We start from the raw sequence: 25326 nt of genomic DNA, 5'->3' as shown, positions 1-25326 counted from the left end.
ACAAATATGTATTTATTTCACAATCCTCGTCGTTCTGGTCTTGGGTTGGTCCAAACTAAAATGATATACATTCATCTGCATATTCACTGCTTTCCCAGTTATGTAAAATAATCACTGGTTTATTTGGTTTTAAACAATTTAAAGAAGACAAAGCTTTTAAAGAATTACATGGTGTCTAACAAAGGGTCCACTGACTGACAAAACCAAACACATACAATGAACTTAAAATCACAATCAGAAACAAATCTTCTTAAGACTTTCAACTGTGATATGAGAAATGGCACACAGAGTGTTTTTGGTTATCAGCCCCTGAGGTTTTGCTGCTGCAGCTCCACCTGCTGACGTGAGGTAGAGATGACAAAGCACCATACTGACATGTTGCAACTATGAAAAGAGCTTGAAATCAAAATCTGTTTAAATCCGAGCAGTGACAAACTGGTGTGAATTATAGATAATGAACAGGCCCTTTTCACAGAGAACATGTTGATGTGTCACAACAGGAAAATCACAGGTGTAAATAATAATATTAATAATGGCAGACCTGAGCAATTGTGATGTTATTAGTAACATCTGTGCTTTTCCTTTTATAACAAGTCAAAATGCAAAAGACACTCAGGACAGACAAAGGAATGATAAACACATCATATGTTCAAAACACACATACAGAATACTATTGCTAATGCAGAGTTATAATGCTTAAGATTTTCATATCAAACCCTGATTTTGAAACCAGATATCTACTGTTGAAATAGTTACAATATTTGTTTTGATATTTTGTAGCAAACCTGTAGAAAAAAATCTGATTAAAAATACTGATAGAGGACATGATGTAACTATAAATATTATGATGACAGCTGTGAAAGGAAATTTATATTCTGCCATACTCAATGTCATATCATTATAATTGTCATGGTCATCATGAAATTTATTCTTTAAGACTTTAAAAACAGGGTCAGATGTGAATGGTTGTCAAGACAACAAGATATGATGTGAAAGATCATAGTGATCAAAAAGTTGTTTTACCTGGATACATTTAGCAAAAGTTAAAAGTGTCACATTTCCAAAAAAACGTAACTATGATTGTCCCCTAACCTTAACCCTGTGGTTATTATTGTAGCCATGACGACGAGGGTGATCATTTGAACCCAAACCATGATTTTTACCTAAACCTAACCAAGTGGTTTTTGTGGCTCAGCCTAACCCGACCGTAACCACAGCGTTGTCACATCATAAAACATAATTATTTTTTAACAGTGGTTTTGGAAAGAACAAACAAATGATGTCCTGCTGACTGCTGCCGATAGGGGCACCAGATTAGAAAATGCTCCTATATGTCGTTCTAGAGTCACATGGTCAAAAGATGTATTTGGTCGTTTAATTTATATTTATGAAAGATTCCATCTTTAGGTGTTACCAACTGGGTTACACTGGGTCAAGCATGGGCCTTGAGGTCACAGAGTAAACACCGGTGTGCCGATGGTGACCTGAAGCTCCATGCAACGTGACCTGAACTAACGCGGGTAAAGTGCAGTTCCTTGTTTAGAAACTAATGAGCCAATAGACTAACTTTGCATACGGTAGATGCACTGAGTTTGACCATTTCTGGGCATATAGTGCTTATGATCTGATCTGTAGGGGTTTAAAGACCAAAGTCAGAGCTGAAATCTTCAGAACATTAGAGACGGCATCAATGTACATTCAACTTTGATTGATAAGGGTTTCTGTTCTCCGCTTGGCCAAATGTTCAATAAATATTCTCAGCATAAGACATCAAAGGCTCCTGGACACTTTCTTCACTGATGAGAGCTCCTCCATAACATGAACCACAACCTCATGATGTATTCCCTTCTAGTCATCCTGGTTTGGTTTGTTGTTTCATGAGTTTATTTGTTGATGGTTATCTTCCATGATCCAGAGGTGCCACCGTTGACTATTGGGGCAATGATCACACTTCCATTCTGAGCAGATATTGCAGCAGGAGGAGCAGGAGCAGCAGGAGGTGCAAAAGCAGAGGAGGAAGTGGAGGATGTAGCTGCTCTTCTCTCTGTAATTGAAAATAAAATACAGATACAGTTAAACAGTTAAAGACACGTGAAAACAAAGATGCAATTTTGATTCATCAGTGAATTTAACAAAGTCACCATCTACTGCACCTGCGTATGCTTCCTTTAACTTCTCTGCGGCGTAGTTGTTGTTCATTTTCCTCAAGATCTCAACAGTGATGTTCACAGCCATCTCTTCACCGTAGCCCTGTCTCATTTCATCCACAGTGTCCGTCCGGGATGCTTTCTCTAGACGGGCCTTAGGAATTCGTTTGCAGCCGTCCAAGACATTATTTGTAAGGTACCAATTAAACGTTTTAAAATCACTATCAGGCAGGTCTTCCAGAGTGTCAAGGAGCAGCTGTGGAACCTGCATTTCTGCTCACTGAAGAGATAAAAGAGGGGAAATTAGTTTTCAGTTTTCAGATGAGCTTTCAATGTTAAGGGATTGGTTTGACATTTTGGGAAATAGGCTCATTTGCTTCGTTGCAGAGTTAAATGAGAAAATTGATATGACTTCTGTATCTGTCCATACTGTGTTTCTGTGTTTTACAGGGGGATATGTGCTGGTTTGTTTCTTGTTCAGGAGCAGTGACTTCCTGGAGTCTTGTCATCACAGTGAGGTCGCCATTCAACCGGCAGAGACACCAGGAAGTCACCACTCACGCTGAAGATGTAGTCTGGTCTGTACAACCACAACTTGAAATTTTTACACCTCAATCATTGTAAAAATGAAACAAACAAGATAAAATGTGTTAATTACGGCTAGCTGTAGTTTTTATGCTAAGCTAAGCTAACCGTCGGCTAGCTGTAATTATACTGAACGGACAAATAAAGAGATTCTTACCGATCTTCTCATCTAATTCTGGGCAGCAAAGCCATTTCCTAAAATTTCAAACCACTTGTCAGTGTCAGTGCTCGCTGGCAACAAACACACATGACAGAAAAAGTTGAAATTTTGACACACTAGAAAGAAAACCATCTAATTTTATAGATCAAACAAATCGTCATATTAAAATTGATAATGAAAATAACTGTTAGTTACAGCCCTAATCAAGTCTGTAGCTGTGAATGTTAGTAAACTGTTAATGAAATGAAAATGCACTCTGGTCCAGATGTAATAATAATAATAATAACTTTATTTGTATAGAACTTTTCAAAACAGAGGTACAAAGTGCTTTACAGAATAAGATAAAATACACAGTCATGATAAAACCTGATAAAACAGAGAGTATAAAAGGAACAGGTACAACAGATAAGCAACAGATTTACTGTAGAAAAGCCTTTCTGTAATAGCAAGTTTTGAGGATTGATTTAAAACAGGTTACTGAATTTGCTGGCTGAAGTTCGTCAGGTAGGGAATTCCATAGTAGTGGGGCAATAACCACAAATGCACGGTATCCTTTAGTAATGAGGTGGGCTGTGGCGACAGTAAGGAGGGTTTTATCTGAGGAACGCAGGCAGCAGCTAGGCTCATAGGGTACAAGTAAATCTGTGATGTCAGTGGGAGCAAGTTCATGTGTGTTGCAAGTATGGGTATGATATGGTCTAAGGCTGCTGTGGTCTGTGAAAATAGTCACATGGAGGCCTTCAACGTACGGCCTAAAGTGTTCTTAGGCCCAAATAACGGCCAGACACTCTTTCTCTGGAGTTGGGTGTGGTTCACCAGAGGGTGACTAGCATATGCCACAACAACATCTCTGCTTTCATCATCCCTCTCTCTCATGTGTCTGCATGAATGAAGAAAAAGATGTGTAAAGTCCAGGAATCTCAGGACAGGGGCTGAAGTTATGCAGCTTTTCAGGAGATCAGTCAGGATGAGTTGCCATCGTGAGTTGTTTTTGAAAAGCTCTAATATCAGTTATCTTTTGTATTACTCAGATCAACGATAGCAAACAGGGTTTACATAACCACTATAGCATATAAAATTATAATGTGAAAAGACATCAAAACATTATACTCCTTAAAATCACTCTTCTCCAGAAGAAAAAACTATATTGCTGGAAACACTTGAAGAAGAATACACATTTGATAATCAAGTGACGTCTTGGAACAACCCCTTGATCGACCATATGCTAACTGTGTCTTTCCTGCATCTGACCTTTTTGATCCTACCTGAATGCAGGGCCCCCTCGTGTTTCTGCCCCTTGATTTCAAGGTTTTCAAAGTTTAGTTGAAAGCGGTGTTTCACCCACAGTAGGCTCTGCAAAGCGTCTGGGCATGCCCGTTCATAACTTCGATCTTAACGACGTGCGCAGCTAAACCAGCGTACAGTTCAACACGGCGAATAAAAAGGGGTGAAAATCACTTCACCTCGTGTAGTTGCACTGGTACCGTTTCGTTAAGGACATGCAGACTCCGGTCGTCAAGAAAAATGTCAAAGGAAAAGGTGTTCGGGCGCCACTTACAACAGTTTGGTCCGTGTTTCTTGGTAGAAGTAGAAGAAGACGAGATATCGGAATTTCCGCAATGCTCGTCGTTTATTACTAATATTCACATCAACCTTACCGAGACCGGTTGAACGGCTACTATTTTATCATACACCAACAAAACAGAGGCGACACGTAACCAATAGGCTACTCTTGGGTTGAGGGGCAAAAACAAGACAGGCGCTCAATAACACACGTCCTTTCCCAGGATTCGCGCCGTTCTTTCAAAGAGTACAGGGCGCTGTCTGATGACGTTGGTTCTCTCGTAGCTACGCACTATATCTTAAAGGTACGTTTCACAATTTCGACTTTTAACAATGTGTCAGATTTTTTATTCTGTAAATCATGAAAAAATCATCAAAATGCATTAAATTAGTGATCACAGGTTACATATGCCAGAATTATAATTCTGTAAATCATGAAAAAAAACCACAAAAATGATGAAAAATGTCCCGTCTCACAACGTTAAGAAATGCAGTGACCCTTTTTCATAAGTCACCTTTTGTAAAGGGTTTATAAGTTGTAAATAATGACTTTATTAATGTTTAATGAATCATTTACTAATGTTTTACACATCAGTTTAATAAGAACAACTTTGAGGTTGCCAGGTTTTGGAAAATCCTCCTTCAGCATAACACTTGCTTAATCTTTCTTAGCTAACTATTAACTTAACCAGGAACGCCCCTCCTTCTCCAATTGACTCTTCAACCTTTTAAGTTCTGGAAAGGGGCTGCATGAGTAATAAGTTTCACACTTTTTAATGAGACATCAAATTTATAAATGTAAGTAAATCATTAATAAAGGGTTGTGAATTCACCATGTTCAAATAAGTCATCAAGTCGGCAGTTATAAGTGTTAGTAAAGTCATTAATAAAGGTCCCAGGTTTCTCTCTATTACTGCTATAATAAGCAAACATTAATAGGTAATCTACAGATCTAAATATAAATAAATAATAAATTCTTGATCCATCAGTGATTAATCAGTTAATTCATTAGATAATATAAGAATAATTGGCAATTCTGATACATTTTTCAAGCAAAAATGAAAAACATTTGGTAACGCTTTAGAATACAGCCCGCAATATACAGTGTAATTACTCCGTAGTTACAATGTAATCTTTTGTACTAATGGTGTACCAGTATTGTACGTACCAATACATATATGTAGGTACAGGGGAACAAGATGTGAAGATATGGAATAAGGGGGTAACAGTTTAGAAACTTACAAATTACTTATGCTGTAGTTATTTTTTTAACTATTCTATGATTACAGAGTATGTATGACCTACTGAACAATAATCTGGAAATTTGGGAAGAATTTAGAGAGAATTGATACTTAAGTTGGTAACATTTTAAAATACAGCCCTTGTTTTACTGTGTAATTTCCTGGAATTTACGGTGTAACTTCCTCATATGAATCCGTACATATAAAATACTTACTGGTTCTTACTGGTACTAAAATGTATGTATAACAGAGGAAAACAAGACAATGAGGAACAAGTGTGTAACAATTGGGGATTCTCCTGAAATTTTTTTTGTATAACTACTTGCATACCTTATTATTGTGTAATTAAAGATATACTATGTATATTATTACATTGCTGTATTGTTATTTTTTCAATAACAATGACAATACAAGCCTTCCATGGCTGTGCACTTCAGAAAGGTAAGTTTGCCCGTTATGCTGCAGTGCTGGACCAACATGGCTGCTAGGAGATGGTCTTATAGTAGAGACACATTTCTCGAGTTGTTCTTATTCAAATTCATACAGTGAAGTAGAAGACAAGCACAATAAATCCCTGGAGTGTGAGTGAAGCTTGCCTGCCAAACACACATGCATAAAAAATGCATAATGCATAAAAAATGACTGTCATAACTGCCATGGGCAAAGGGCAAAAACATTAGATTTTACTGCACTTCATCCATATAAATATGTACTGATTCATACAAGGAAGTTACACCAGAAGTTCCAGGAGGTTACACTTTAAATCCCCGATTGTTACTCCCTTGTTCCTCGTTGCCTTGTTTTCTTCTTTTGTACCTACATTTTAGTACCAGTAGGAAAGGGTAAGTATTTTAAAAGTTACCATGGATGTATTCCAAGAGCTAGATAGGGCTCCGCCACTCCGCCAATTTTTCCCAGTGGCCACTCGTTGTGAAAAATCCCCCTGCAGCCCAAAAAGCATTTTCCCCATAAACCACCACTGTAAAAGAGACGTCTGTAAAACTGTTGACAGGACACTTCGAAATGCAAACAAGGTCAACTCTTTTTATTATGAATATTTGATCCATAAGGTTTTATATTTGTAAAACTTTCCTCGAGCCGAGAAAAGCGATTTAAAGATCTGTGATGTCATCAAAACGTAAAGTCTATGGGCCAAACGGGAACTCGTGGGTGGGGTAGTACACAATATGCACTATTGTGCATATTCAGTGGGCTGTACAATGCGGAAGCAAACCTGGAATCTAGGAACTTTTTTTGCCATATGCGCCTATGGATGTATAAAGAGAACTGGATACAGCGTCAGAAGCGGGGCCCCGTTCATTCCTATGAAAGTTGCTCGGTGGCACATGAAGCCAAAAAAGTTAAACTTCTTCCGCATTGCTTCCGCATCTGTACGGCCCATAGAGCAAATGCACTAGTGACTTTCTCAGGCCGAGTCGGCTACTTCTGGTTTAGCCCTCCGGCTAACCTGAATGGGGATAAAACAATTCAATCGTGTGGCTCTTCTAGGCTTTTGAAATGTGATCGGACCGAATGGATCAAATTCTGATACTGAGTCACTTCGTGGGGGTTGTGATGCTCAAAAAAATATATCCGCTGATTTACAGATGTCTCTTTCACAATGTAAGTCTGTGAGAAAAAGCCTTTTTGGGCTAGTGTGCATCACGTGACGTTGTAATTACATGGTTTGACCGCTATGACAATGTTCCTGTATCGAGTTCTCTTTATACATCCATGTATGCGCCGGCAAGTGGAAAGGGTTCAGCTGAGGCCTTGCGGACCCTACAAACCAGACTCACATGTACATGACTATGGTGGCTGAGGAAGACAATAGACTATAGCAGATCAAAAATAAACGAGAAAGTTATTAAAGGTAGCAATCTTAGCAACTATTGAGCAAAGAAATGAAGGTAACTTAGTCTATGTGTTTGAGCCACAGCAATATATGACTGTCAGTGCAAATAATGTGGTCTAATCAATGAATGAATGCAAATAAAAGGTGGCTTAGGAAAGTATGAATACTAAGTAATATTAAGTATGAATGTAGATATTTTTGCAACTATTAAGCAGAAATAATGATGATAAACTACAAATTGTGTTAGTCTAACTGCTAATTAGCAAGACAAAATTTAATTTTAACCAGATTATGAGAAGTCAGGAGATCAATGTTAGTGCAATTCATCCTCTGAGGATATATTCAATTAAGGACTAAACAGTCAAACTGATGGTGGCGCAAGTGGAAAAGTCAGAGGATCACCAAATCGCTATAATGTGTCTTTTTAGGTCTTTAATTATCTGCTGTAAATTTCATGACAAATTAATCCATCTGATAATTGAGATATTTCACTCTGAACCACAACCTCATGGTGTATTCCTTTCTAGTCTTCCTGGTTTGGTTTGTTTCGCGAGTTTATTTGTTGATGGTTATATTCCATGATCTAGAGGTGCCACCCATGATCGTCGGGGCGATGATCACACTTCCATCCTGAGCAGACATTGCAGCAGGAGGAGCAGGAGCAGCAGGAGGTGCCAAAGCAGAGGAGGAGGTGGAGGATGTAGCTGCTCTTCTCTCTGTAATTGAAAAAAAAATACAGATACAGTTAAACAGTAGAGACACGTGAAAACAAAGATGTAACTTTGACGCATCCGTGAATTTAATAAAGTCACCATCTACTGCACCTGCGTATGCTTTCTTTAACTTCTCTGCGGCGTAGTTGTTGTTTATTTTCCTCAAGATCTCAACAGTGATGTTCACAGCCATCTCTTCACCGTAGCCCCGTATCATTTCATCCACAGTGTCCGTCCGGGATGCTTTCTCTAGACGGGCCTTAGGAATTCGTTTGCAGCCGTCCAAGACATCATTTGTAAGGTACCAATTAAACGTTTTAAAATCCCTATCAGGCAGGTCTTCAAGAGTGTCAAGGAGCAGCTGTGGAACCTGCATTTCTGCTCACTGAAGAGATAAAAGAGGGGAAATTAGTTTTCAGTTTTTCAGATGAGCTTTCAATGTTAAGGGATTGGTTTGACATTTTGGGAAATAGGCTCATTTGCTTCGTTGCAGAGAGTTAAATGAGAAAATTGATATGACTTCTGTATCTGTCCATACTGTGTTTCTGTGTTTTACAGGGGGATATGTGCTGGTCTGTTTCTTGTTCAGGAGCAGTGACTTCCTGGAGTCTTGTCATCACAGTAAGGTTGCCATTCAACCAGTAGAGACACCAGGAAGTCATCATGCCTGCTAAAGACGTAGTCTGGCACATAACCTTCTGTACAACCACCACTTGACATTTTTACACCTCAATCATTGTACAAATTAAACAAACAAGAGATAACTTGTTAATTAGTGAGTTTGACTTTGACTGTTTTTGTTACATTTGGCCAGAGCAGGCTAGCAGTAGGTTTTATGCTAAGCTAAGCTAACCGTCTGCTAACAGTAGTTATACTGAATGGACGAATATGAGAATCTTATTGATCTTCTCATCTAACTCTGGGCAGCAAAGCAAATCATTCCCTAAAATGTCAAACCACTTTGTGTCTGTGCTCGCTAGCAACAAACACACATGACAGAAAAAGTTGTTTATTAGACTTATTTTCATTACTGATTAATCTTCCAATTTTTTTTTTGATTAATTGAATATTGTTTTTGGTCTATAAAACATCAAAACAAAGAAAAATGTCCATCACACATTCGTAAAGTCCACAGTGACATCATCAAATGTCTTATTTTGTCATATTTTGTAATATTTCGCTCTTTAAATGTTGGCAACAAATACACATATAAATATAAAAACAAAAAAATTTACATAAATCATGTAAATATTTTTTTCAGTCCGCATCTTAATCTGGTTCGGCATTAAATTAGTGATCACAGGGTACATGTGCCACATTTATTCTGTAAATCATGAAAAAAATCACAAAAATGATGAAAAATGTTCCGTTTCACAATGTTAAGACATGTAGTGTCACCTTTTGCAAAGGGGTTACATGTTGGGTTTTACAGATCAATTAACAACTTTGGGGTTGCCATGTTGTGGAAAATCCTCCTTCAGCATAACACTTGCTTAATCTTTTTAGCTAACTGTTTAATTAACCACGAACGCTCCTCCTTCTCTAATTGACTCTTCAACCACTGAAGTTCTGGAAAAGGGCTGCATGAGTCATAAGTTTCACACTTTTTAATGAGAATCTATAAATGTTAGTAAATCATAACATTAGTCATCACATTAGTGCTTTAATGTCATCATGTTTGCCATAAAATATTAGTAAATCATAAATAAAGGGTTGTGAGTTTATCATGTTCAATAAGTCATTAAGTCTGGAGTTATAAGTGTTATTAAAGTCATTAATAAAGGTACCAGGTTTCTCTCTATTACTGCTATAATAAACAAACATTAGTAGTCATAAGTAAAGGGTCTTAATCCATCAACGATCAGTCGATTAATTCACTAGAAGAATAATTGGCAACTTTGTTACATTTTTCAAGCAAAAATGAAAAACATTCCCCAGTTCCAGTTTGTCAATTGTGAGGATTTGCTGCTTTGTTTGGTCTTATGTGAGAGTAAATGAAATATATTTGGCTTTTAGAGTGTTAGTCAGCCAAAACAAGCATTTTGATAGCATCACCCTGGGCTGTAGGAAACTGCGGCTATTGTCTGACATTTTATAGATAAAACAAATCATCATATTAATTGATAATGAAAATAACTGTTAGCCCTAATCAAGTCTGTAGCTGTGAATGTTAATAAACTGTTAATGAAAAGAAAAAGGATTCTGGTCCAGATGTGGTCAAACAGCTCATTACAGCTGACTTCATGATGAATTAAAGAGCTACAACCTGGCAACCCAAATCATATTGACCTACTTTCTATTTACTCATGATTCATTTTTAAAGCTTTAGTCAATTGTTTATTAAAATTAATAAAGGGAATGACTACAGTTTCTAAACTATTACAGAAATCCTTTGAAATACGGATGGATTACAGAGTGAGGGTCCCTGGCACAACTTCACCTACTTCCAAGGTGCACGGAGAAGGGAAAGAAGTCTAGAGAGATGAGAACTAGTCTGCCAACTAACAGACACACAAATTAACAAATAATCGTCTCTTTCACCCCGGAAATAATGTCATTAAGAAATGGATACTGATTTAAATGAATATTTACAGGATTCTCTCGGTAGGTTTACTGCACGAAGGCACAAAAGTTAAAAATCCAAGAGCGCATCGATCACCAGTCAACTTTTCAAAATGCCAGATGTGTGTGACGGCGCGCTGTGCGTAAAAACACTTTTCATGTACATCTGAAAACAATCACTACTAACAGGCCTCGACAACACGACCAGGGGCCGCCCGGTTCGATGTAAACACACTTCTGTAACTTTACATTTGTATTTTGACCAATAAGTGTTGCACCAGGATGGCTGCACCGTCGCAGAACCAACGTGCCAGAAACTGCGTTTTAATGAGCGTTAGATATAATTGAAAAGAACTTACCGTGTCAACAACAGCCCACGGACACCAGTTACATATGATACCGCACAGAAAACCATCTAGTTTCGTTTTCAGCAAGTTACAGGAAGTTTTGCTTAAGTTCAGAGCGCAGCAGCAGCAGACAGACGAGACATGAGTTAATGTTTAAGTGGAGAGAAACTAGAGTCAGGGTGACGTTTGTTCCTTTGTCTTACAAAAAAGTTACCTATGAAAGAACAAAACACCCTAAATGAATGAATGAATGAATGAATGAATGAATGAATGAATAAATACCATGTTATTGGGAAAGACGCTCATCCTGTGCCCACCAGTAAAGATGATAACCCTTTAGTAAAAGCTTCCATTTGTAAATGTCCATCTTGCTTTCTTTTGTTTTGGAATTTTGAATATTAACAGATTTTAAGGTAAGTTGATCTAATTTTTCCTCACTGGTTTTAAAGGATCTGTGTGTTTTAACAAAGGTAAACACAGAAAAGCATTTCAGTAACAGTTAGGAAATTCATGTGAGGAACTATTCATTAGTTTGATGCAAAATATAAAATTGATTAAAACTGACATGCACATACAATGTCATGTATGTGCATGTGTTTACACGCTTTCATTCCATCCATTTGCAATAACACACGTTACAAGTTACTTTCACTGCCTGTTGACAACCTAAGTGACCGTCTACAAAATTAAACAAATGATGCAAGATGCTAAGCGACCACAAACACCACAATTTAATATTAAAGGACCAGTGTGTAAGATTTAGTGGCATCTAGTGGTGAAGTTGCAGATTGCAACCAACTGAATGCCCCTCCCTTCCAAGTGTGTAGGCGAACCAACAGTGGCAGTAAAAAACATGAAAGACCCTCTCTAGAGCCAGTGTTTGGTTTGTCTGAAACACAGCGGTGCAACATGGCGGGCTCTGTGGAGGAGGACTGGCTCCCTATGTAGATATAAAGGGCTCATTCTAAGGTAATGAAAACACAACAATGCTTATTTTCAGGTGATTATATACTAATTAAAACATACTTATGAATATTATATTCCATTTCTCCCAAGTCTGTTCCACTAGATGCCACTAAATTGTACAATCTGGTCCTTTAAAGGCACATCCGCTGTACATACATCCCTGTTATGTTAAGCTCTTTGTCAATTTTCTTCCCCAGTTAATCAAGTTCAGTTCCATTTTTCATATTATTTTTACTAATAGTTACTCACTAAACAACTACAAGGTCCATTCACCTATTATTTATAGATATTTGAGGGTTGTTACGGTTTACTGTCACCCACAATTAAATACAATGATCATTCATAGTCCACAATAATAATAATACATCAATAATAAACTATACCAGAATTATGGACTACCCTTAATTGAAGGTGCCAAAGGTGACCTTGTGTTTTTCTGTGCTCTCTACAAAGGTTTTCATCAAAGACTCGAAGTCCAACCTGTTCATAATATCATGATGGACATGCAGCAACTGTTAAATAATAAGGGTGTCAGTCTTTTTTGCGTCATGGTGCTCCTTAACCACTTTAAATGTGGAGAATGACCTCTCGGAGGAGGTGACAGACGCAGGCAGGCACAGAAAAAGTTCCATAAATATTTCAATCTCTCTCAGAAGTTCCCGTGTTTGTGGTTGCAGTCCCCCAATAAAATCAACTGTTTAGCTACTGTATTACTGTAAAATCTCTGTTAACTGACCCCGACCCTTACACTTTGACCTGATGTGTAATTCATTAAATTCACACATTTTAACCATCTTTTTTTCATATATTTTCTCACAGGCACCTTGTCATATGCTGCTCAAAATTTAAAACAAATGTGCAGGTAGCCCATAATTTATGGTTAAATAGCCAACTATTTACACATTGTGTTCCACCCTTTGAAAACACGGGGTGCTACAGCACCTTCAACACCCCCCTTCCTGTGCACATGATCCCTAATGGTTTGGGGAAAAATGCTCTGGGGGCATCTTCTCCCTCCCCTGTATTTTTCAGTGCAGTCTCATTGTTTTGATGTGTAAAATTAAATAAAAGACACAATTAGCATTCAGATAAAAAATATGATTAGTGAAGAACATAACTACAATCTACAATAATTTACTCACAGACGTGTCTTTAAATCATAGAAATGTTGACAAAATTGAAAAACTATTAGATATTTCACTTTGTTTAAGGCCTTTAAAGCTACACATCATTAAAATTAACAATTGAAATGAACTTGGCCTTGTTTAACTTGGAGGACTTGTTGAACGTTTACCACGTTCCCCTTGTTGGTTTAGCATGTTAGCATGCCAACATTTACTAATTAGTGAGACAAAATTTCATTTTAACCAGATGATGAGAAGTCAGGAGATCAGTGTTAGTGCAATTCATCCTCTAAGAATCGTGAATGTGTGTAACAAATTTCACAGCAATCCATCCAATAGTTATCAAAATATTTAATAAAAAAACTAAACAGTCAACCTCATGGTGGTGATAGAGGAAAAGTAACCAAAGTAACCAAATCATCATAATGTTTTCTCTGAGGACTTTATATCTGTTTGAAATTTCATGACAATCCATCAGATCAGCCCCTGAGGTTTTGCTGCTCAGATGTGGCTCCAGCTTCACCTGCTGATGTGAGGTAAAGATGACAAAGCACCATACTGACATGTTGAAAGTAAAAGTTTGTTTAAATCCCAGTATCAACAGTTTTCTGGGCAGTGACAAACTGGTGTGAATTATAGATAATGGACAGTCCCTTTTCACAGAGGACATGTTGATGTGTCACAATAGGAAAATCACAGGTGTAAATAATAATATCAATGATGGCAGACCTGAACCATCGTTAATGTTATTAGTAACATCTGTGCTTTTCCTACTTTGACAAGTCAAAATGCAAAAGACACTGAGGAAAGACAAAGGAATGATAAACACATCATATGTTCAAAACACATATACAGAACATTATTACTACTTTAGAGTTATAATGCTTAAGATTTTCATATCAAACCCCGATTTTGAAACCAGATATCTACTGTTGAAATAGTTACAATGCTTGTTTTGATATTTTGTAGCAAACTTGTAGTGAAATTCCCATTAAAATGTTCTGAGAGGGGACATGATGTTACTGTAAATATTATGATGACAGCTGTGAAAGGAAATTTATATTCTGCCATACTTGATGTCATATCATTATAATGGTCATGGTCATCATTAAATTTATTCTTTAAGACTTTAAAAACAGGGCCAGATGTGAATGGTTGTCAAGACAACAAGAAGATATGATGTGAAAGATCATAGTGATCAAAAAGTTTTACCTGGATACATTTAGCAAACAGTAAAAGTGTCACATTTCCAAAAAAACGTAACTATGATTGTCCCCTCACCTTAACCCCGCGGTTATTATTTTAGCCATGACGACGATAAATAACTAAATAACTAAATAACTTAAACCCACATGTTTCTCTAACCTTAACAAAGTGATCATTTGAACCCAAACCATGATCTTTACCTAAAACTAACCAAGTGGTCTTTGTGCCTAAGCCTAACCCGACCGTAATCACAGCGTTGTCACATCATAAAACATAATTATTTTTTAACAGTGATGTGTAACGGTTTTGGAAAACACAAACAAATGATGTCCTGCTGACTGCTGCCGAAAGGGGCGCCAGATTAGAAAATGCTCCTATATGTTGTTCTGGAGTCACATGGTCAAAAGATGTATTTGGTCGTTTAATTTGGAGGACTTGTTGAATGTTTACCATATTCACCTTGTTGGTTTAACATGTTATCATGCTAACATTTGCTTATTAGCGCGACAAAATTTAATTTTAACCAGATTATCAGAAGTCAGGAGATCAATGTTAGTGCAATTCATCCTTTGAGGATATATTCAATTAAGAACTAAACAGTCAACCTCATGGTTGCATAAGTGGAAAAGTCAGAGGATCACCAAATCATTATAAGGTGTCTTTTTAGGACTTTAATTATCTGCTGTAAATTTCATGACAAATTAATCCATCTGAGAGTTGAGATATTTCACTCTGAACCACAACCTCATGGTGTATTCCCTTCTAGTCTTCCTGGTTTGGTTTGTTTGTTTCATGAGTTTATTTTTTGACATTTATATTCCAGGTTCCAGAGGTGCCACCGATGATCGTCGGGGCGATGATCACACTTCCATCATGAGCAGACATTGCAACAGGAGCAGCAGGAGCAGCAACAGGAGGTGCCAAAGCAGAGGAGGAGGTGGAGGATGTAGCTGCTGTTCCCTCTGCAGTTGAAAAAAATACAGATACAGTTAAACAGTTAGAGACACCTGAAAACAAAGATGTAACTTTGATTCATCAGTGAATTTAACAAAGTCACCATCTACTGCACCTGCGTATGCTTTCTTTAACTTCTCTGCAGCGTTTTTGTTTCCTATACTCTCCAGGATCTTAACAGTGATGTTCACAGCCATCTCTTCACCATAGTGCTCTATCATTTTATCCACAGTGTCCGTCCGGGATGGATTCTCTAGGTGGGACCTAGGAATTCGTTTGCAGCCGTCCAAGACATCAGTCTTAAGGTACCAATTAAACGTTTTAAAATCACTATCACGCAGGTCTTCCAGAGTGTCAAGGAGCAACTGTGGAACCGGCATTTCTGCTCACTGAGGAGGTAAAAGAGGGGAAATTAGTTTTCAGACGAGCTTTCAATGTTAAGGGATTGGTTTGACATTTTGGGAAATAGGCTCATTTGCTTCGTTGCAGAGAGTTTAATGAGAAAATTGATATGACTTCTGTATCTGTCCATACTGTGTTTCTGTGTTTTACAGGGGGATATGTGCTGGTCTGTTTCTTGGCCAGGAGCAGTGACTTCCTGGAGTCTTGTCATCACAGTAAGGTTGCCATTCAACCAGTAGAGACACCAGGAAGTCATCACGCCTGCTAAGGACGTAGTCTGGCACATAACCTTCTGTACAACCATAACTTGACATTTTTACACCTCAATCATTGTACAAATTAAACAAACAAGATATAACTTGTTAATTAGTGAGTTTGACTTTGACTGTTTTTGTTACATTTGGCCAGAGCAGGCTAGCAGTAGGTTTTATCCTAAGTTGGATCTTGTCATCTAACTCTGGGCAGCAAAGCAAATAATTTCCCAAAATTTCAAACCACTTTGTGTCATTTCTTGCTGGCAACAAACACACATGACAGAAAAAGTTTAAATTCTGACACACTAGAAAGAAAACCATCTAATCCTCAGCAAACACAGTATGATGGAAATCAGTGATTCCACATCAGAGTTATGATTCATTACTGGTGTTATAATAACAAACAGTGACTTATGATTATTTTCATTACTGATTAATCTTCTGGTTATTCTTTTGATTAATCAATTAATTGGTTTGGTCTATAAAACAACAAACAGAGAAAAATGTCCATCACAACTTCCTAGAGTCCACAATGACATCATCAAATGACTTAATATCAAATATCAAACATATTAAATTTTCTGTAATTAAGACAAGGAAAAGCAGCACATTCTCAAATTTGTGAATATGAAACCAAAACATTTTTGGACTTTTTTGACTAATTGTTACAGCTCTAAAAAATATTTCACTCTTTAAATGTTGGTAATAAACACACATGTAAATATAAAAACCAACAAATTAAAATAAATCATGTTAAGATTTTTTTCAGTCTGCATCTTAATCTGGTTCGGCATTCAATTAGTGATCACAGGGTACATGTGCCAGATTTATTCTGTAAATCATGAAAAAAAATCACAAAAATGATGAAAAATGTCCCGTTTCACAACGTTAAGAAATGTAGTGACACTTTCATAAGTCACCTTTTGTAAAGGGGTTATATATTGCAAATAATGGCTTTATTCATGTTTAATGAATCATTTACTGATGTTTTACAGATCAGTTTAATAAGGCCAACTTTGGGGTTGCCAGGTTGTGGAAAATCCTCCTTCAGCATAACACTGATCTTTTTTAGACTGTTGAATTAACCAGGGACACCCCTCCTTCTCCAACTGACTCTTCAACCACTTAAGTTCTGGAAAAGGGCTGCATGAGTCATATATAGTGAGTTTATCATGATAAAATAAGTCATAAAGTCTGGAGTTATAAGTGTTATTAAAGTCATTAATAAGGGTACCAGGTTTCTCTCTATTACTTCTATAATAAGCAAACATAGTAGGTTATTTACAGATCTAAATGTATAATTCATCATTAATAAAGTGTTCTTAATCCATCAACAATTAGTCAATTGATTCACTAGAAGAATAATTGATGACTTTGATGCATTTTTCAAGTAAAAATGAAAAACATTCCCCAGTTCCAGTCTGTCATTTGTGAGGATTTTCTGGTTTTCTTGGTCTTATGTGATAGTAAATTAAATATATTTGGCTTTTAGAGTGTTAGTCAGCCAAAACAAGCATTTTGATAGCATCACTCTGGGCTGTAGGACACTGAAGCTATTTTCTGACATTTTATAGATAAAACAAATCATCATATTAATCGATAATGAAAATAACTGTTAGTTGCAGCCCTAATCAAGTCTGTAGCTGTGAATGTTAGCTAATAAACTGTTAATGAAAAGAAAAAGGATACTGGTCCAGATGTGGTCAAACAGCTCATTACAGCTGACTTCATGATGAATTAAAGAGCTACAACCTGGCAACCCAGATCATATTGACCTACTTTTTGTTTACTCATGATTCATTTTTAAAGCTTTAGTCAATTGTTTATTAAAATTAATAAAGCGAATGACTACAGTTTCTAAGCTATTACAGAAATCCTTCAAAACACGAATGGATTCACATCTGGATCTGGATCCACGTTTGGTCCATGGTCTAAACTTCCACATTTTATTAACATCTGTTTACATGTTTGGAGATATTCTGCCAACTAACAGACAGACAAATTAACAAACGAGACCGAAATAATTTCATTTTCACTCCGTAAACAGTTTGATTAAGAAATGAACACTGATTGAAATAAATACATAGCCTACAGGATTCTCTCGGTAGGTTTACTGCACGAAGGCACAAAAGTTAAAAATCCAGGAGCCCATCGATCACCAGTCAACTTTTCAAAATGCCAGATGTGTGTGACGGCGCGCTGTGCGTAAAAACACTTTTCACACGATATATTAATACAGTGATGTACATCTGAAAACAACCACTACTAACAGGCCTCGACAACACGACCAGGCGCCGCCGGGTTCGATGTAAACACATTTCTGTAACTTTACATTTGTAATTTGACCAATAAGTGTTGCACCAGGATGGCTGCACCGTCGCAAAACCAACGTGCCAGAAACTGCGTTTTAATGAGCGTTAGATATAATTAAAAAGAACTTACCGTGTCAACAACAGCCCACGGACACCAGTTACATACGATAATGCACAGAAAGGGGCGAAACTTTCTAGTTTCGTTTTCAGCAAGTTACAGGAAGTTTTGCGTAAGTTCAGAGCGCAGCAGCAGCAGACAGACGAGACATGAGTTAATGTTCAAGTGGAAAGAAACTAGAGTCAGAGTGACGTTTGTTCCTTTGTCTTACAAAAAAGTTACCTATGAAAGAACAAAACATCCTAAATGAATGAATGAATGAATGAATGAATGAATGACTGAATGAATGAATGAATGAATGAATGAATGAATAAATACCATGTTATTGGGAAAGACGCCCACCCACTCATCCTGTGCCCACCAGTAACGTTGACAATATTTAGTAAAAGCTTCCATTTGTAAATGTCCATCTTGCTTTCTTTTGTTTTGGAATTTTGCACATAAACAGATTTTAAGGTAAGTTGATCTAATTTTTCCTCACTGGTTTTAAAGGATCTGTGTGTTTTAACAAAGGCAAACACAGAAAAGCATTTCAGTAACAGTTAGGAAATTCATGTGAGGAACTATTCATTAGTTTGATGCAAAATATAAAATTGATTAAAATTGACATGCACATACAATGTCATGTATGTGCATGTGCTTACACGCTTTCCTTCCATCCATTTGCAATAACACAAGTTACAGGTCACTTTCACTCCCTGTTGACAACCTAAGTGACCGTCAAAAAAATGAAACAAATAAGTGACCACAAACACCACAATTTAATATTAAAGGACCAGTATGTAAGATTTAGTGGCATCTAGTGGTGAAGTTGCAGATTGCAACCAACTGAATGCCCCTCCCCTTCCAAGTGTGTAGGAGAACTTACGGTGGCAGTGAAAAACATGAAAGACCCTCTCTAGAGCCAGTGTTTGGTTTGTCTGTTCTGGGCTACTGTAGAAACACAGTGGTGCAACATGGCGGGCTCTGTGGAAGAGGACTGGCTCCCTATGTAGATATAAAGGGCTCATTCTAAGATAACGAAAACACAACAATTCTTATTTTCAGGTGATTATATACTAATTAAAACATACTTATGAATATTATATTCCATTTCTCCCAAGTCTGTTCCACTAGATGCCACTAAATTGTACAATCTGGTCCTTTAAAGGCACATCCGCTGTACATACATCCCTGTTATGTTAAGCTCTTTGTCAATTTTCTTCCCCAGTTAATCAAGTTCAGTTCCATTTTTCATATTATTTTTACTAATAGTTACTCACTAAACAACTACAAGGCCCATTCACCTATTATTTATGGATATTTGAAATTTGTTATGGTTTGCTACCACCCACAATTAAATACAACGATCATTCATAGTCCACAATAATAACAATACATCAATAATAAACTATACCAGAATTATGGACTACCTTTAATTGAAGGTGCCAGAGGTGATCTTGTGTTTTTCTGTGCTCTCTACAAAGGTTTTCATCAAAGACTTGATGTCAAACCTGTTCATAATGTCATGATGGACATGCAGCAACTGTAAAAAAAAAATAAAGGTGTCAGGCCGTTTTGCATCATATTGCTCCGTTAAATGTGGAGAATGACCTCTCGGAGGAGGTGACAGACACAGGCAGGCACAGAAAAAGTTCCATAAATATTTCAATCTCTCTCAGAAGTTCCTGTGTTTGTGGTTGCAGTCCCCTAATAAAATCAACTGTTTAGCTACTGTATTACTGTAAAATCTCTGTTAACTGACCCCGACCCTTACACTTTGACCTGATGTGGAATTCATTAAATTCATACATTTTAACAATCTTTTTTTCATATATTTTCTGACAGGCACCTTGTCATATGCTGCTCAAACTTTAAAACAAATGTGCAGGTAGCCCATAATTTATGGTAAAATAGCCAACTATTTACACATTGTGTTCCACCCTTTGAAAACACAGGGTGCTACAGCACCTTCAACACCCCCCTTCCTGTGCACATGATCCCTAATGGTTTGGGGAAAAATGCTCCGGGGGCATCTTCTCCCTCCCCTGTATTTTTCAGTGCAGTCTCATTGTTTTGATGTGTTAAATTTCATAAAAGACACAATTAGCATTCAGATAAAAAATATGATTAGTGAAGAACATAACTACAATCTACAATAATTTACTCATAGACGTGTCTTTAAATCATAGAAATGTTGACAAAATTGAAAAACTATTAGATATTTCACTTTGTTTAAGGCCTTTAAAGCTACACATCATTAAATTGACAATTGAAATGAACTTTCATTGAAAATATTATAATGACAGCTGTGAAAGGAAACTTCTATTCTGCCATACTTGATGTCATATCGGTCATGGTCATTATTAAACTTATTCTTTAAGACTTAAAAAACATCAGATGTGAATGGTTGTCCAGACAACAAGAAGATATGATGTGAAAGATCATAGTAATCAAGAAGTTGTAATACATGGACACATTTAGCAAACAAAAATATTCCAAAAAACATAACTACAATCATCCCCTAACCTTAACCCCATGGTAATTATTGTAGCCATGATGACGAGGGTCACCTAACTTTAAGGAAGAAGTAACTTTATCCCACATGTTTCCTTAACCTTAAAGGGATTGTTCAGATTTTTGAAGTGAGGTTGTATGAAGTACTTATCTGTAGTCAGTGTATTACCTGCAGTAGATTTGGATCAGCACACCCCCAGTTTGGAGAAGTAGGCAGGAGTATCTTTCAGATAGACAGAATCTAAGCTATGTACTGCTGTAGAAAAATGTCAAGTCGTGGTTGTACAGAGGGGCAGCAGCAAAATGTATTTCAGCCCCCTAAAAAAATCAGTATCAGTTTAAGTGTACACTATATTTAAAATATTTTCACCACTTTACCTTGTCATCAGACAGCCCTTTCCTTTGGCACACATTTCTGCTCACTGAAGAGGTAGAAGAGGGGAAATTAGCTTTCAGGTGAGCTTTCAATGTTTAGGGATTGGTTTGACATTTTGGGAAATAGGTTCATTTGCTTTGTTGCTGAGAGTTTAATGAGAAAATCGATACAACTTCTGTATCTGTCCATACTGTGTTTCTGTGTTTTACAGGGGGATATGTGTTGGTCTGTTTCTTATCCAGGAGCAGTGACTTCCTGGAGTCTTGTCATCACACTGAGGTTGCCATTCAACCAGCAGAGACACCAGGAAGTCACTGCGCCCATTCAAAACGTAGTGTACACAGTGTACTACACAGAAGTGTACTAACAGTTTACTTTCAATACTCAGTACTTTCAATTTTTCCTACATAAGCATGATTTATGCCACCCTAGTCTTTAGTATAGTGGACTTTTTACATAAATTATAACTATCACAAAAATGAATGGCACTTCCATTGTTAAATGTAATCTAGCAGAGATTAATTCATTGTAATTGAGATAGACAATATATGTGAAGGAGTTTTTTTAATATAAAATTTTACTTCAGTATTGCAATTTGCATTGCACAGTTTTAATTCACTGGCTTATAGTTGCATATTTATAAGATAACATGCATAAAACCAACAACGTGAAGTGATTGACAATGTTGAGAAACAGCCCCGTAGCCAGAACAAATTGAACAGGGGGGCTTTTAGTTTTCACAGGAGTGCTGGACATTAAACATGGTTGGAAATGTACTTTTACAGGGTAAACATGCCAATATCACTGATACCCCCCATATTAAGATAATGCTTAACAACCAATACTTTAATACAAAAACACATTACGAATTTGTTAATGACACACTCTTAACACAAAAAGGGTTCACTTGATGTCTGCGTCAGAGTGCATCACAGCATAGCACAAGCATTTTCTAAAACAAACTTAATGAACAAAAACAAGAATGCTGCTGAAGCAAAAGCTGATTGATTTCACCAAAATGGACAACATAACAAGCCTGAGTTTAAACGGGTTTGTGATCTGTCCTGAGCAGCTTGAGCATTGCTGGCTTCAGTAGTGAACCATGACTCTTAAACTTTGGCCCTCTGACCCCACTTCCCTCATCTGCACCAAATTAAGCTCTGGTGAAGATCTTCCTTTACAGATTAATTCCTTAATCTCGAAAATGGCATGGATAATAAATTTGCAACAATGTCCTCCTCACTAGCAGTAATGTTACTCACAGCTTGTTTATCTGTTTATCCCCAATGGTGGGTTTAACCTTTAACCCTGCATTCCAAAATAAGGTGAATAGAGGGCCAAAGGATGCTACATGCCAGGGAAGAGATGACAGCTTTCGTTGTGGTTTAAAAACCTGCAGAAAGCCAACAGTTGCTACAAACTAGAGAGAAGAAAGAGACTTCACAAGGGGCAACAGATAAGAACATTTTTGGTTTAACACAATTGATTCGTAATATTGTGAGAACAATGCCTAACAACAGGCAATGGCATCCTTTCAGGGTGACAGGCTGTGGTCTCAGGGGAACAACATGTTGTCTTATCATCTTAGTCCTTGCAATTATTGTCCCAGTTGTATTGTTTAAGGCCGTGTTAATGCTACACATATTGACTGACATGAATACATTCTTGATCAAGCCCCTGACAGAGTGGGGTTCCCCTATTCCTTGAGTGTTCATTTTTACGGTTAAGAATTATCAAAAGAGGGGGATTGTGAGGGAAATTACACATATTACATATATAATCAAGTCTGAATATATTTATTGCACGTTTGAATACAGTTACTGCACATGTAATCATATTTAATTACCATTATGTTTGATCAGGACTATCAGTGTAACAGAAGGGTTCATGGAATGTGACCAAAGATATCTAAGTCTTTGGGAGTGTGAGCAGAGAATTTGCTAACTGTTAACTGTTTAGAAAGGTTGAGGCTAAAATGGTGCCTCAGAGGGTAGCAAGACTGCCACAGTACCTTAGATAGGAACAAAACCTGATAAGGATGTTTACTGGAAGAAGCAGCCTTGACAAGAGGGAAGAGTTCCAAGGTATAAAAGGTGTAGACAGTTTTCCATCTGTGTGCATACCACAAACTAACTTTGTGCTGTGTACCATTCCCTGAGCATTAATAAAGTATGACAATACTGTAAGAGATTTTTGTCTCGTTCCTCTTTGTCAAAGTGGAATTGCAAAACTGCCATGACACTGTCAACAATAATCTTGTTCTTTTTTGACTCCCCCTCAAGATAGTCAATTTTCCCATCCAGTGATAGTGCAATTTCACGTACCGTACCTGTCTCTGTGTGTATATCTGCACTTTGTTGCAATCTTGTCGCTGGTCTTTTTCCGATCATCCACCTGAGTTTGTGTGTAGTCCAGGCTCCGTTTGTATTCCGTGACATCTTACGAGGTTGTCAACTTGCTTGTCTATTTTCTCCATGAATAAGTTGTAGAAACATTTTGAAGTTTGTTTTTTTTTTTCCTGGAGATTAATCATGTCTTTAAAGAAAACTTTTTTCTGTTCTAACATTTCTGTCAGGACATTGACAGTAATGTATTCCTCATCAACAGCGGACTATTTGGGGGCTTTTTCTCAGGCATTTCTCAAAGTTTGTAAGGTAAATCAAGGAGAATGAAACTGTGTAGGCTTCAAGATGGTCACACTTCCATTGATGATGAACATTCCACTCTGAGCAGAAGTTGCAGCAGGAGCAGCAACAGGAGGTGCCAAAGCAGAGGAGGAAGTGGAGGGTGTAGCTGCTCTTTCCTCTGCAGTTGAGAAAAAAACACAGATACAGTTAAACAGTGAGACATGTGAAAAGATGCAACTTTGACTCATCAGTGAATTTAACAAAGTCATCATCTACTGTACCTGCGTATGTTTCCTTTAACTTCTCTGCAGCATTGTTGTTGTATATTTTCTTCAGGATCTCAACAGTGATGTTCACAGACGACTCATCACTGTAGGTCTGTATCATTTCAGTCACAGTGTCCGTCCAGGATGCTTTCTCTAGACGGGACTTAGGAATTGGTCTGCAGCTGTCCAAGACGTGAGTTGTAAGGTAAAACTTAAACTTTTTGAAATCATCATCACGCAGATCTTCCAGAATCTCAAGGAGCAGCTGTGGAACCGGCATTTCTGCTCACTGAGGAGGTAGAAGAGGGGAAATTAATTTTCAGTTTTCAGACGAGCTTTCAATGTTAAGGGATTGGTTTGACATTTTGGGAAATACGCTTAATTCATTAGATGAAGAATAATTGGCAACTTTGATACATTTTTCAAGCAAAAATGAAAAACAATCCCTAGTTCCAGCTTGTAATTTGTGAGGATGTGCTGTTTTTCTTGGTCTTATGTGATGGTAAGTTAAATATATTTGGATTTTGGAGTGTTAGTCGCTAGGCTTGCCGCGGTGGTCGATGTTACCGGTGTTACACGGTGTTGGGACATACACGGATTACATTAGCCTACTTGCCCACCGCCCATACCGTAGTTTTGCTTTTTTCAATAGATTTGTAAAGTATCAAGCATGTTATCAATACTAAATTACTGTCTGCTCCGGGAGCGTCTGCAGCAGCAACAGAGTCACAGCAAAAAGTAGCAGAGTGAGACGTCTGGTCTCCGTCCTGCTGCTGTAATCAAACTTAACGTAACAAGTTGTTCATCGGCTTAGGGCAACAATGTGATTCTTTTATTATGATATTATATTATGTTATGGTTTTATAATGTAAATCATTTAAGATATGGATATGTCACTGAATTAGTTGAATACGGAATTGTGACAGATTTCCCTCATACAGCTAGACAGAGGTTTGTTCTCACGACTCAGTTCAGGGAGGTGTAGGCAAGCTGTGGCTTTTACTCACTCCCCGCCAAACAGGGAGGAGAGGTTTCCAGTGCCATGCACTGTA

General features: G+C 37.4%; 3 protein-coding genes across 6 annotated transcripts; all 3 read right to left on the bottom strand.

Annotated features, from left to right (window-relative positions):
• Positions 1-98: 98 nt before the first annotated feature.
• LOC122979845 (caspase b-like) lies at positions 99-11317 on the bottom strand. Of its 4 annotated transcripts, none has more exons than XM_044347613.1 (3): positions 11186-11317; positions 2154-2427; positions 99-2044 (listed from the first exon to the last, which is right to left on the bottom strand). In XM_044347613.1, the coding sequence occupies exons 2-3, from the start codon at positions 2416-2418 to the stop codon at positions 1884-1886; spliced, it is 426 nt and encodes a 141-aa protein (XP_044203548.1). In that variant the 5' UTR covers positions 2419-2427; positions 11186-11317; the 3' UTR covers positions 99-1883. The 4 variants fall into 4 exon arrangements, with proteins under 4 accessions (XP_044203548.1, XP_044203549.1, XP_044203547.1 ...); XM_044347614.1 differs by lacking the exon at positions 11186-11317 and adding an exon at positions 4451-4503; XM_044347612.1 differs by lacking the exon at positions 11186-11317 and adding an exon at positions 4158-4497.
• A 2280-nt stretch (positions 11318-13597) lies between these two features.
• Positions 13598-18722, bottom strand: LOC122979844 (pyrin-like). The gene is made up of 3 exons (XM_044347610.1): positions 18522-18722; positions 15539-15812; positions 13598-15431 (listed from the first exon to the last, which is right to left on the bottom strand). Exons 2-3 carry the CDS (start codon positions 15801-15803, stop codon positions 15268-15270), a joined length of 429 nt encoding a protein of 142 aa, XP_044203545.1. The 5' UTR covers positions 15804-15812; positions 18522-18722; the 3' UTR covers positions 13598-15267.
• A 5318-nt stretch (positions 18723-24040) lies between these two features.
• On the bottom strand, positions 24041-25014 carry LOC122976278 (caspase b-like). Its single transcript, XM_044344692.1, has 2 exons — positions 24290-25014; positions 24041-24186 (listed from the first exon to the last, which is right to left on the bottom strand). Exons 1-2 carry the CDS (start codon positions 24552-24554, stop codon positions 24041-24043), a joined length of 411 nt encoding a protein of 136 aa, XP_044200627.1. The 5' UTR covers positions 24555-25014.
• Positions 25015-25326: the final 312 nt, after the last annotated feature.

The sequence above is a fragment of the Thunnus albacares genome, chromosome 3 (assembly GCF_914725855.1).
Source record: "Thunnus albacares chromosome 3, fThuAlb1.1, whole genome shotgun sequence".
In the NCBI taxonomy this organism is placed as follows: Eukaryota; Metazoa; Chordata; class Actinopteri; order Scombriformes; family Scombridae; genus Thunnus; species Thunnus albacares.
Note: the sequence above shows the minus strand (reverse complement) of the source record. Positions and strands in the feature narration are given on the sequence as shown.

Coding starts and splice junctions, on each gene's coding strand:
- LOC122979845 (XM_044347613.1), bottom strand. CDS start 2,418: ATGCAGGTTCCACAGCTGCTCCTTGACACTCTGGAAGACCTGCCTGAT. Junction 2,045..2,153: donor GTTAAAGGAAGCATACGCAG/GTGCAGTAGATG, acceptor TTTCAATTACAG/AGAGAAGAGCAGCTACATCC.
- LOC122979844 (XM_044347610.1), bottom strand. CDS start 15,803: ATGCCGGTTCCACAGTTGCTCCTTGACACTCTGGAAGACCTGCGTGAT. Junction 15,432..15,538: donor GTTAAAGAAAGCATACGCAG/GTGCAGTAGATG, acceptor TTTCAACTGCAG/AGGGAACAGCAGCTACATCC.
- LOC122976278 (XM_044344692.1), bottom strand. CDS start 24,554: ATGCCGGTTCCACAGCTGCTCCTTGAGATTCTGGAAGATCTGCGTGAT. Junction 24,187..24,289: donor GTTAAAGGAAACATACGCAG/GTACAGTAGATG, acceptor TCTCAACTGCAG/AGGAAAGAGCAGCTACACCC.